Source organism: Podarcis muralis, chromosome 8 (assembly GCF_964188315.1).
Source record: "Podarcis muralis chromosome 8, rPodMur119.hap1.1, whole genome shotgun sequence".
Classification (NCBI taxonomy): Eukaryota; Metazoa; Chordata; class Lepidosauria; order Squamata; family Lacertidae; genus Podarcis; species Podarcis muralis.
In genome coordinates, this window is record NC_135662.1 from 91,125,038 (window position 1) to 91,138,822 (window position 13,785).

Here is a 13,785-nt window from a genome sequence, read left to right on the forward strand (position 1 = left end):
AGCTTTGTCCTTTTTTCTTTTGCTTATTATTTATTTTGTGACCTTGCTAGAAAGGGGGTGCATTAGGGGCCACAGTGTGAGTCCCTTTCTAGAATGTTTTTTTTTAAATAAATCATTTTGCATTTGTTTAGGAGGAGAAATTGCCGGTGGCTTGTGTGTGAGTTGCAGCAGCTTTTGTTGCCTGCCTTGCGCAGGTGGGTTGGGTTGGGCCAATAAACATGTGCTATAGATTAAGAGACTTGTTAGTGTCTCCTTGCTCTGGCTTCCCATGGGATTCATAAAGACAGGTGCGCTGGTAGTGAGTGATTGACTTGAGCACAGAGGAGAGAGTTGAGATTGAGGGACAAGGGTCCAGAGCACAAGTAGTCGCCTTGACTGATCCAAGCAGCTTGTTTACATCCTCAAGCCTTATTAACTGAAATTCATCCAATATAATGGGACTAGACTGTGTTCTGGACCCCCCTTGAGATTCATCTGCTATAACAGCCAAGTCAAGATCCTGGTGTATGCAAGCAATTCTATCCTTAAAATGCTTTGCAAACAACTCATAGCTACCGTTCGTTTCAGCACTTCCTTTGTGCCAGACTGCAGGAGGTCCTGCACTCTCTGGAAGAGCTCTGCTGGACGACCTACTGAGGCTGCAATGGAGGCAGCCAAGTAGGCCTTCTTTCCTGCCTTCATTGCCACTAGATGGGCTCTATGGTGAGCCCTCACCAGTATTTGGTTGATAGAACTTAATTTCTAAGTAAGAGGTAAGTAAGCCAGTCTTCTGAAAAGGATACTTGGAAGCTCTTTCCCTGTCCATAAATGTGAAGAAAATGATTTATTTATAGCAAGGAGACAGTGGCACTGGCACATGTGGCATATGATACATTTTTCTAAATGAGTTCTGTACATGTCCTGTTGTGAAGAGAACTGCAAGGTAAAAAACTACAGCCCCACCAAGTCCAAATGTCACCAAGTTGCCACTGTGCTTAACAGACTGAGAAAGTGATTCAGCCATAAGTATAAAAGTAATGCTCAAGCACACTTCCTAGGATTTGTTTTTCAAAACCTTGTTTTCACACATTGTCCTATTACTATGGCTCTTCCCAGGCAACAACTGCTTCTTTTTTTTGTTGCTCATTGTTCTACAGAGCTATAGAAAGGTACAGGCTGAATTTAAAGAGCACAGCTTCAAGTGAACAAACACATACCAGGATTTGTGGCTTATTTTGCCCAAGCAGACCACAATCTGTAGTCTAGGTTTGTTTTTCGGCTTACTGATAATTGTTTAGAGCAAAACAAGCCACAGTTCCTGGTTCAGCTGTAACACACAGCTAGGGCTTGTGGTTGGTTTTTGAATGCGGGGGGCAAAGTGGCTCTCATCAGCACATCCACAATAAACCATTTACTATGATAAGCACACGGGTGGCGCTGTGGGTAAAAGCCTCAGTGCCTAGGACTTGCCGATCGAAAGGTCGGCGGTTTGAATCCCCGTGGCGGGGTGCGCTCCTGTCGCTCGGTCCCAGCGCCTGCCAACCTAGCAGTTCGAAAGCACCCCCGGGTGCAAGTAGATAAATAGGGACCGCTTACCAGCGGGAAGGTAAACGGCGTTTCCGTGTGCTGCGCTGGCTCGCCAGATGCAGCTTGTCACGCTGGCCACGTGACCCGGAAGTGTCTCCGGACAGCGCTGGCTCCCGGCCTCTAGAGTGAGATGGGCGCACAACCCTAGAGTCTGTCAAGACTGGCCCGTACGGGCAGGGGTACCTTTACCTTATGATAAGCAAATTGAGCTAGTTTGTAAATTAGCTTAATTGTACGTTTAACTGGTATGGCAGTTAACATTTTTCTTTTTTTAAAAAAAATACACCAGAAAAAAACTACAGGCCTCATTTAGTGCATTAAAATTTGGGTTTTTGTTGTGTGTTCTGTAGATTGAAATAAAAATGAAGAAACCAGAAGCTGTACGATGGGAGAAATTGGAAGGCCATGGAGGCTCTCCTAAACTAAAACAATTTGCGCCTGGTTAGTATGTTCATGTTCAGTTCTACAAATTGTACTTTTGCTCTTATCTACACACTATTGCACTCTTTTGTTTGAGACAATCACTTATTGGATTACAGGTCTGTTCTTGGATGCCATCATTATCCATTATTAAACAACAAATTATAGTCCTGCTACTCAAAGATCACTTGTTGTAATGTAGCAGAGAGAAGAGAATCAGTCTACTTTGGTCAGGATGCAAACTTTTTTTTCCTATTTATTATTTTATTTTAGTTATCAGATTTTTAGTGTTCCTTTCACCATTGTTCCCAAAGTGGTTTCCAGCCATAAAGAGTAAAACTAGATACAATTTTCAGCATGAGCTCCAACCCAACTATGCTAAGACCAAGATCATGGTCTTCTCTGCCCGACCGAGACTCCATCGATGGCCGATGAACGGGATCCCCCTAGAGCAGGTTAACTGCTTTAAATATCTGGGACAAGTAATACGGTCAAATAGGTCTTTTCTGGCCCATAGAGACTATATAACAACTAATGCATCTAAAGCAGCCATCCAGATTAGATCTCTATATGCTAAGAATCAGGCTCAATCAGTGAAGATAGCTTTGAGACTCTTTCAAATGAAAGTCCTCCCCCTTCTTTTGGTGGGCATCTCTTTAGGCTCCCGTAGGGATTTTTTGAAACTGGATTCTATTCAAACGCGATTCCTTAGAGCCATCCTTAGGATTCCTCCCTCGGTAGCGGGTGCGGTTATGAGATTAGAGGTCGGCTGGCAAGCTCTACGGTATGTGGCCTTGAAGACGAAGCTCTGGCTATGGCTCAAGCTTTGTTTTAAACCAGTGGGTATTGCCCCCTTGATATTGAGGGACGATTTCCAATCATCGTGGGAAAAGGAGGTCATTAACGAGGTTCAATCCTGCGGATTGTCTCACCTTTACTTTGAGTCTATGACGTACAATCAAGCTAGAGCTGTGATCTCCCGGAGACTGAGTGACATTGCCAGACAAGAGGACATAGCCCAGGTAAAACCAGGGATGTTCCTAGGGGACCAGATTTATCGGACCATACCAGCCCCCTACCTTGCAGAAATCCGCTATGTGGAATACCGCAGACTTCTTACAGCGGCTAGATTAAATGTCCTTGACTCTGCGATATTGTGGGGAAGGTACAGGGGAGTACCATACGCCCAGAGAACCTGTCATTGTGCCATGGGTGTGGTTGAGTCCACCGAACACATTCTCTTGACTTGCCCTTCTTATGCAGAGCTTAGACAAAATTTTATAGACCCACTCCTATGTCAATTTAGCTTCCTACCCGGAGAAAACCAGGCTTTACACTTGCTGAATAATGTCACTAGAGCTATACCTTCCTTGGTGGCCAAATTTCTTTTTTTAGCTTTTAAGCGTCGCAAGACTATAATTGACTGTATTGATATGGGGCTATCTGTTTAGCCCATTTTAGTGTTGGCTAAGTTCTAAAATCTTCCTGGATGTTTTAACTGTGTATTGACAAATGTACTTTTTTCTGACTGACGGTCGAATAAAAGGTTGATGATGATACAATTTAAGATCCAAACAATGTAACCTTAAATGGACAGGACAGGCAAAACGGGTCCTCCTGGGAGAACTGGCTGGTCTTTGTTCAATATTTTATTAATTTTCAATTACAAAAATCCAATAAATGCCATATTTTATCGATACCAAATAGCAATATCAATTCAAATACAAATCAATTACATAGCCAATTATAAAAATTTGTGTGGCTTCCGACATGCTGTACTTCAAGGTCTACTGATTCTCTTTAATTCTGCCTCCAGACTATTGCTCAAACCATATACAATCCACTCTTGATAAAATCCCTTATACCACAGCTACAATAATTGACGTCAGTTCCTATTAACACATATAGTAATTTGTAAATTCGGAAGTTCTCCTTTCTTTTTCCTGTGTGAGGTTTTAATTTTCATCAATTGTTCCTTTATTTATCAAATATTATGTCCATATTAGTTATTCCTGATCTCCTTTGTGCCTTACGGCTCTGTTGACTCTGGAGGGGTCTCTCTCTTTTGTTCTCAACTCTTCTGATTGTAGCTGTAAAATTCCATACTTCCGATTACAAGCAGGGAGTTGCCTAATGTCCTGCCAGAGCCCCGGCAAGCCTCCAAGTTCTCCCCTCCAAGTTCTCCCCTCCACGTCCAAACGAAGCAATTAATTATAAGTACTTATAAAAGAATGATCTGGTGTCCCACTAGAACCCCAGGAAGTCTTCAAAGTCCAGTCCCTCCTCCCCTCAATCAGGGGGCAAGTAAAAAATTAACTCCCTGGGGGGAGTTTACAAAGATAATTACCCTCTATCATCTTTGTTTATTGCTTCACCAACGATCTCCTGTGGTCGTGGGAGCTGCGCGATTAAGGAAACCAGAAGCTGAGAACTGGCTGGTCTTAACTAGATGATAAAAGGCCAGTAACAAACAGCATTACTACCCACGTCCTTAGGAGGGAAGAATTCCCAAGTCAGGGCACAGTCACTGAGACAATCCTGTCCAGCATTGCAAGCAATACTTGCCAGTAGCCCTGTGACCAACCACCCTCTCCACAAGTGGATCTCAAGGCTTGTACTGGCTGAAACAGGAAGACTCACCACCAAGTGTCCAGGTGGTTGTTGTTGTTTAGTCGTTTAGTCGTGTCCGACTCTTCATGACCCCATGGACAAGAAGTCTTTATATGCCAGCATCAACACATTGAATTGGGCCTGGTATCATATAGGGAGCCAGAACAGATCTGGTGACACGTGGCTTCCCATGGGAGCACCTGCCCAAACTCTAGCAGTAACATTCTGTACTAGTTGCAGTTTCCTGACCATCTTCAAGGGTAGTCCCATGTAGGTGTCTTGAATTGATTCCTGGCTTGTAAGCTTCTTCTCTTTCCTCTTTCCTCTCTTGAGAAGAGAAGAGCTTGAGATAGTCTTTGCTTGATGTGTCATAATTGATGTTTAACTTGTAAAAGCAGTTTTTAAAATTTGATTTTCAAAATTATAAGCATACAACAAAAAACAATTCAAAATCCAAATATCGAGATTACTCTGAATCTCATGACTTTCCCCCATCCCTTCCCTGGGTCCTAATGACAATATTTATAACTGCATATCAATATTATCCAAATTTTTATCCTTCTAAATTATCCATACTTTCTGTTACTTTACAAGTGTGGTTAAAATCCTGCTAATGTTTTAATGTTGCAGTGGTCTCTTAAATAAATTATAAACTTTTCCTATTCTTTTTTAAAGTTCTTATCTTCTTGGTTTCTGAGCTTCCCAGTTAATTTTGCCATTTCGGCATAGTCCATCAACTTGGTTTGCCATTCTTCTCTGGTCAGGGTTGTCTCTTCCTTCCATCTCTGGGCTAATAGTATCTGTGTGGCTGTTGTTGCATACATAAACATTATTTTCTGGTCCTTTGGTATCTCGGTACCTATAATTCCTAATAGGAGAGCTTCTGGTTTTTTAACAAAATTTATTTTAAACATTTTTTCCATTTCATTATATAGCATCTCCCATAAATTTTTTGTTACTTTGCACGTCCACCACATATGATAAAAGGTACCTTCTTTTTCTTTACATTTCCAGCAAGTAATTGTGCTTGTTCTGTACATTTTTGCTAACTTAACAGGAGTCAAATACCATCGGTACATCATTTTTATGTAATTTTCTTTCAGTGAACAACATGCCATGAATTTCAAATCTGTTTTCCATAGCCTCTACCAGGCTATATTATTTTCTAAAACATCTTTTTTGAAATCTTGATAACTCATAACTAAAACCTTTCTTTTTATCTGTCTTTAAAATATCATTTAATTGATGATACTGTAACCAGTCTGTTACCAGTTCTCTTATCTCTTCAGAGTCTTTTAACTTTACCTGTTTTTCTACTTCGGTTAACAGCTCTATATATGTTCAATTTTCTTCAAAGATATTGCTTCTAATGGGGAGAGCCACCACAGTGTTTTTTGTTCTAATGTCTTTATATTTCTCCTGTACCCTAAAAATGGATTTTCTTATTATGTGATGCTTTCATACCATAAGTATGCATGCCATGCAAATCTGTTATCATGTCCTTCTAAATCTAAAATGTCTCCATTTTTCAAAATTATCTATTCCCAGATCCAGCAAATGCAGGATGCCTCATAATATAATTTCGTCATTTCTTATGTGAATGCTTCTTTTAGTTATTGGAAAGGTGGGAAGGTTCCTGTGAAGGAAGACATTTGGGGTTTTTGGTTTAGAGAAAAGGAAAGTAAGAGGAGGCATGCTAAGCATATTTAAAATATGCATGGCATGGAGAAAGTGGGTGGGGGGAGATTTTTCACCCTCATAACACGGCAACCTGTGGGCATCCAATGAAACTGAATGTTGGAAAAACCAGGACAAGCAAAAGAAAAGACTTGTTCACACACCACATAGTTAAACTGTGGAATTTGCTTCCACAAGCAGGTAGTCATGGCCACCAACTTGGAAGGCTTCAAAAGAGAATTAGGCAAATTCACAGCGGCTAAGGCTGTCAATGGCTGTCAGCTGTGATGGCCAAGTTTTACCTCCACTGTTGGTAGGCAGTATGTCTCTGGATACCAGCTTCTGGGAATTAAAGGTGAGGAGAGCGATGTTGCACTCAAGGCCTGTTTTCAGGCTTCCCATGGGCCCCTGGTTAGCCTCTGTGAGAACAGGATGCTGCCCTCGATGGGTCTGATCCACAAGGCTGCTCTTATGTTCATGGGGTGGGGAGAGAAGGAGCACAGGTAGAGAATGAAAAAGTAGAACAGAACTTTTCACTGGCTTTTGTGTGTAGAGTGACATTTGTAAGTGAACTGAGTGCTTGGTAGAGCCCAGCATGAATCTGCTGTGGAACAAAAGCTGTCCTCTTTTGTTCCCTCTTCTGCATTATGTAGCCCATTGTTGGAAGACTGGGAAGTTTTGGATTAGAGGATTGATTGTGTTTGTGGTGTGGGAGAGAGGCCAAACAGATATATATTATTGGGGGGGGGGGTGCGAGAAAGAGAACCCCAATGGATATATGTATGTAGGAGAAAGGTGTGTGGTTTCAGCCCCACTCATCATGGGCATGTAGTTCCTGAGAAGAGAACTCACAAGGACCCATAGCCTTTGAATTAGAAAAGATTGCCTGCCCCTGCTCTGGCTTTTATGGTCCTGTTTGAGTAAGGAATGCGGAGGGAAATACATGCTTCAGTAAACTCAGTTATTTGGAGCTGTTGCCTTCTTTTCAGTCTGTACATGCTAAAGTCCACCACTGTTCATCTGTGATAAGCTGTGATATATTGTTGGGATCAATCTGTTCTCTCCATTTTCAAGTTTCAGATGCAACACACCTTTATCCTTCATCTTCTCATTATACAAGGAATTGGGACAAATTAGTAGTTGAGATCAAAGAAGAAGAGAAGAATGAAAAGTTGGAGGGGGATGCAGCTTTAAATAAACTGTTCCAGCAGATATACTCTGATGGCACAGATGAAGTGAAACGTGCCATGAACAAATCTTTTGTAAGTTAACATGAGATTTTCTGAGTTGTGTTTAATTTATTATGACTGCAAATGTAACATCAATACCCTTTGACAAGGAAGCCTGCCATAGAATTGTAGAGTTGGAAGGAACCCTACCAAGGATCGCATGGTCCAACCTCCTGTGATGCAGATATGGCTGTTTCTGAGAGTTGGAGAACCATGAAATAATAGGAAATTATTTTGCAGGTGGAAGGGTGCATTGAACTGTTTAGTTCAGTGCTTAGTGACTGGGCCACTGTGTCTCCTTCTCGCCTGCAGAACTCAGTCTACTTGATTCTTGGATTATTCCTTTTTTTAAATAATTGACAAATGTGTGTTTTCCTGTTTCAGATGGAGTCTGGTGGGACAGTTTTGAGCACAAACTGGTCTGATGTGGGTAAAAGGAAAGTAGAAGTCAATCCTCCAGATGACATGGAATGGAAAAAATTCTAACTTTTTCATGTGCCGCGTTGTGCTGCCCATATTTGTGTATTTACCATTGTGTGTGGACACAGCATCCTTGAAGCTGAAGCACTGAATGTTCCTTTGAAGATTATTCCTGTCATCTTACCTTGGTATGCTCTAGGAATACCTTTCTTTGCAGGTCTTAGAGGAATTGAAGTCTCTTACGGCTTCTGTCCTTGAAGGGGTTTTGGGGGAGATAATACGAACCTCTCATTCGCACATTTTCTGCTGGATTGCTCAGTTATGTATTTGGAGAGTTAGCAAGACTTTTAATGGGCCACCTAGGATTATTGCCTTATTAATACACAAAAATTCTTTAAATAATTTATTCGCTTTGGTGATTTGGGGGGTAAATACACTTTTCACCTACAGTGTTAAGATTGTTTGCTGTTTAACTCTGCATACAAATAAAACTGTAAATATATAACTTTTCCAAAAATATCTTAGGCTCATTCTTTGTCAAACTAAAACAGTTGCAGAAAGCAAATTTGCATTTTTTGAGTTACGTAGCCTGTGGATAGGCCTCCTCTGTACTAAAATTAGGATCTTAGTACAGTGGTACCTCAGTTTAAGAACAGTCCGGTTTACGAACTGGTGTCCTGGTTTGTGAACTTTACCTTGGTCTAAGAATGGAAGCCAAATGGTGGAAGGGTGGCAGGAGGCCTCATCAGGGAAAGCGTGCCTCGGTTTAAGAATGGGTTCAGTTTAAGAACGGACTTCCGGAACGGATTAAGTTTGTAAACTGAGGTACCACTGTACCTCATTCGAATTACAATAAAAGTAGCAGACATTGCTCTATAGGCATTATACATAGTGTATTTTTATAATATAATAGAAATAAACAGAATAAGCACGTAACAAGAGGCTAACCACCGTATCATAACCACCGTATATGATATCTATCCCGCAAGCCCACACTGCTGTCCTTCTCCCATGCAATCACATGGAACGGCATTGAGTTTCACCTTCCTTCCATCTTGACTTATTACTGTGGGTGAACCAGGGTTCATCTCTTATAATAAAAGTGGGTCAGTTTCACAACAAGCCAAGTTCAGACTATGAGTTAAGTTTGATAGGGGAACGGACTCCCTCGGGAGGTGGTGGACTCCCTTGGAGGTTTGTAAGCAGAGGCTGGATGGCCATCTGTCTTGAATGCTTTAGCTGAAATTCCTGCATTGCAGAGGGTTGGACTAGATGACCCTTGGGGCCCCTCCAAACTTTACAAAGCTTTATGAAGCTGATTTGTTACACTAACCAGAGTTTGTTATATCCCATAGCTCAATAATAAGCCAAGGTTCAATGAAAGCAAAACTAAACACTTTCTTTAACGGTCTGCCTCATGGGAATCCTTTGAAGCAAGAGGATGTTCAGAAGTAGATTGTACAGGGTCCAGGGTGGGGGCAGGATAGAAAAATGCACAGTGAGTGTGTTGAAGCCCTTGGGGACGAATGGCACATTGTGTCTTAGGCTCTGGTATCATTCCCTTTCCCAAGATCAAACTTCAGCCCCAAAGGTGTTCTGTTAATTTCCTAGACTGGGAAAGTGAATTGAGAGTCCTGTCCCCCCACTGCTGCCCTCGGACTATGTACAGTTTTGTTTTGTCCCTCTGTTACCTCTGGTCAAACAGGTTTGGCAGTGTTTTGAAACAGAACACACATCTCCAGAACCTGTTTACCACTGGGGAAAGCAGAATGAGTCTATGCATTGTGAACAGAAAAATCTCTTTCAAATCATCTGCAACTGTCTGAGGGGCAGGGACACACACAGGTGGTTGGGGTTTGGGGGGGGATTGTTGCTGTTGATTTTTTGAATATTTCAGATTTTTTGATTTATGTGGAAATCGTTCAGTTTGATTTTGTATTATGTTTTAGTTACTGCTTACAGCTACTTTTGTTATGTTTTGGGGGTTTTTTTCAAGTTGTAAGCTGCCTTGAGCATGGTTTGAGCATGGAAAGGTGGCCTACAAATAAAATTATGTACATATGTATGTATGGATGTTCTAATTCAGTTGTATCCTTTTTTGAGATCTAGTCAGTTCATTACAAATATAAGTCCAATGAGGCATTAAGCATTTGATTGTCTATAAATAATTGTTGAATAGACATATATGGGGGAGGGGGGGAGGTCATTGAAATGGAACTACCAGTAGATGAGTTTTCTACTTCTATTAAATGTTTTTCAGCTTCAGGTTTTGCACAAAGCATTGCAATGTTTTCTAAGACTTTGCTTTGAATTGTTCATGTAGGATTGAAATGTAGTGATTGAAAGGAGGCGTATTATTGAGTTTTTTAAAAAACTATTTCAGTAAAGATTTGCTGATGTGCACATAGTTTTTGCATATATGGCGGTATCCACATATCAAAGTGAACAATGTATATTAGCAAGTTTTCTATAATGAACAGCTAAAGTTCATTCTTGTATGGAAAAAAGCATCCCTATAGATAAAAACAATGCAAAGCCTCTTAACAGTTTTCAGCTTCATTTAAATATGTTTTCACATATTTGCCTTTACTCACTTAGCTTAAGGCAAAATAATTGCATTTGGCCTTTGAGGGAAATGTAATGCATATATAATGGTTTTGCCTCAAAGTAAAAACTTGTACTACTCAAACTATAAAACATCCCATCCTTCTCAGATGTCTCTCTTAATGCTACAACATATAAAATTCTTTTATACCGTATTACAGGGTAATGTGGTTCAGTGGACTAATTGTGACAGCAGAACTGCTCATACTTTTATTATACTTTAAACATTAACTTAGTATGAGCAGTTCTGACAGCAGAACTGCTCATACTTTTATTATACTTTAAACATTAACTTAGAAACAAGCACATTGACATTTGATCTTTGGGGTGTCTTGCCCTCCAGGGCTAGGAAGCAGTCTCCTAAAGATGTTCCAGAAGGGATGGGACCACCCTTGTGTCGCGGAGGCAGCATCCTCCACAACACAGGAGCTCCAGTGCTGACCAGATTACAGTGGTACCTCTGGTTATGGACTTGACCCGTTCCAGGGTGCCATTTGCATCCCAAAAAGTCCGTAAGTAGAACGCTGCTTCTGTGCACGCGTGCAGTGTGATAGAGTGCTTCTGCGCATGTGCAAAGTGTGCAGAACATTTATGTGCACACACAAGCGGTAAAACCCGCTTGTATACATTTCCGAGTTTGCCGCGTTCACATGGCGAAAAGACGCAACATGAACCTAACGCAACACGAGGTATGACTGTATTCCCAACTCGGGGAGGAATCCAACGGCAATATCCTCTGGTGGCCCAGTTGTGCTTCCTGCCACTTCTTCCCCCTCATCCAGAGCTGCAGGACAGATTGCAGGATGCAGCAGCCTGTGTGTTTCTCCCACCCCCAGGGATGAAGTCTATGAAAACCCAAAGGGCCAATGAAGGAGGAGGAGAGGGTCTGGGTGCCCTCAGCCTGCCACAGGCAGGAATGACCAGCTCAGTGAATGCAATACATGTATTGCCCTCATCCAGTTACTGCATTTTTCGCGGGACCTCGCGCTGCGCTCCAAAGGCTTCAGGGATCTTTGAGGCTGGCGGTGGGGGAAAGCCACCAGCCCCAAAGAGCAGGTCAAAAGGAACCTGAAGCCTCCGGAGCCCAGCGGGAACTCCCCCCGCGCTCCAGAGGCTTTGGGTTGCCTTCACTGAAGCCTAGAGAGCAAGAGGGGTCAGTGCGCACCAACCCCTCTCGCTCTCCAGGCTTCCAAGGTAGCCGCCTGAAGCCTCCAGAGCGCAGCGGGAACTCCAGAGGCTTTGGGTGAATGCACCTTAAGGTGAATGCACCTTAAACGCACCTTGTTTTAGAGGGGGAGCGTCCTATAGTAGGCAAGCTTTGCTTGAAAACTTTATTTTTAAAAAATAAATTTATTTTTCATTAATAACAATGCAATGGAGGCCACATTAATGCAATGCCAAATTATGCCAAATCACAATACAATAAAAAAGCCAATTGAACAGTTCCGAATTAAACATAAACTTCCCATGTTCTGGCTATCATTGATGTCATTCCTTGGTCCTGCACAAATTCTCTTAATTAGTCCCAAATTCCACAATTCTGATCTTAATCCTTTGTTCTAGCAGCCACTGATGTGATAACTTTCGATCGTGTTTAATAAATCCAAATCCAATAACTTGCAGTGGGAATTTATATCCTTTAGCTGTGTGAAATATTTGTTTACCTTCTTTTCCTTCATGTTGTAATCAGTCAGTTTTCTTCCACATTGCCCCTCCTTCCAAAACTCATTTGTAAGCACCCCACAGCTCCATTTTGCCTCTCTGAACTGAAAGCACGCCAGCGTCCGGCCGCGACTTCTGGTTAACTTCCAGTGTTTCTCTCCTTGCTTCTTCTAACGACTGGCGTCTCACCAAAACCATAGTAAATCAGAACTAGAGCTCTCTTTAGTTGGCAATGTTACAAATCATCACAGTATTTCACACAGTCTGTTCTTTCAAGCACTCCGTAAAGAAAATTATAAGTTCTTGTTGAATCCCTCTTGCATTCCATGTATAGTTGTAATCCATTAGTACAGTGGTACCTCGGGTTAAGTAATTAATTCGTTCCGGAGGTCCGTACTTAACCTGAAACTGTTCTTAACCTGAAGCACCACTTTAGCTAATGGGGCCTGCTGCTGCCGCCGCTGCGCCGCCAGAGCCCGATTTCTGTTCTCACCCTGAAGCAAAGTTCTTAATCTGAAGCACTATTTCTGGCTTAGTGGAGTATGTAACCTGAAGCGTATGTAACCTGAGATACCACTGTAATTTCATTCTGTTAATAATTGATTCTTTTTTCAGTGAAGGCTTGCCGATTCATAGCACAGCAAAAATAATGTATAAAGAGAACAAAGGCTCCTTCACTTACGTAGCATTCCAGTTACGATAACAAGAATCCTCTCTGGATCAAAACCTTAGCACTCAGTGGCTGATTCATTTCGCAGGTTATCTTTCTCCTCCTTCCAAAACATGTCTGTTTCTTAAGTCCAAATTCAGATACTTCTTAAAAGAAACAGAGATACCTCTACTCATGACTACTGTATTGGGGAGTTTCCAAGACGTGCAGTGCTATGCCCTCTGCATCCCTGTCCCCACATTCCATCGGAGCGAGAAGCAGTTATCAGATGAGAGAGAAAGCTCTCCCCCCCCCCCCGACCAGAGGGGGGCTTGCAAGGATAATTGCTTCCAAATTATCCTTAATTAACTGCACGGCTGGCATCCGCTACCATGGGATCAGCAGTTAGCCATAGCGGCTGCGCCGGAAGTCCTGCTTGAAAACTTTAAGTCTTTAAGTACTGAACATAAATGCCTTGGTATTTCAGACTTCATACACTTGACTTCCATGCTAGGGTTTTTTTTTTAGCTTTCCTTGAGTTGGTGCAAAATTACTAAAATCTAAAAATCATAAAGTATCATAAGGTTCAGGGAAATGTATTTGTATAATAATAATAATAATAATAATAATAATAATAATAATAAACTTTATTTATACACCGCCCTCCCCAGCCAAGACCGGACTCAGGGCAGCTAACACCAGGTATAAAAACAATTGGTTGAAATACAACTTAAAAACAAGATTAAAATACAACATCAAAATGCAGCCTCATTTCAGTAGAAACTCAAAAACTTTTTTGGGGGATGAAAACGTCATGTCTTCACCAAAGCCAACTATCCAGACTGATTCTACGTGGGCCAGAAAAAAAGCCAGGGAAGTCCCCAAATAGGAGTTCTATCACAGAAGGAGAAAGGAAAAAGGAAAGAGGGGGCGGGGATCAAGTTGATT

The 13,785-nt window shown here is 41.7% G+C and overlaps 1 protein-coding gene across 2 annotated transcripts in view; it reads left to right on the forward strand.

The window, feature by feature from the left end:
• SUGT1 (SGT1 assembly cochaperone of MIS12 kinetochore complex) overlaps positions 1-10,071 on the forward strand; it is a 47,468-nt gene extending 37,397 nt beyond the window's left edge. For both annotated transcript variants that reach the window (XM_028738444.2, XM_028738445.2), the window contains 3 exons: positions 1,917-2,007; positions 7,348-7,535; positions 7,887-10,071. In XM_028738444.2, coding sequence (XP_028594277.2) covers positions 1,917-2,007; positions 7,348-7,535; positions 7,887-7,988 — 381 coding nt within the window. In that variant the 3' untranslated portion in view covers positions 7,989-10,071. The remainder of the gene's footprint in view (positions 1-1,916; positions 2,008-7,347; positions 7,536-7,886) is intronic.
• Positions 10,072-13,785: the final 3,714 nt, after the last annotated feature.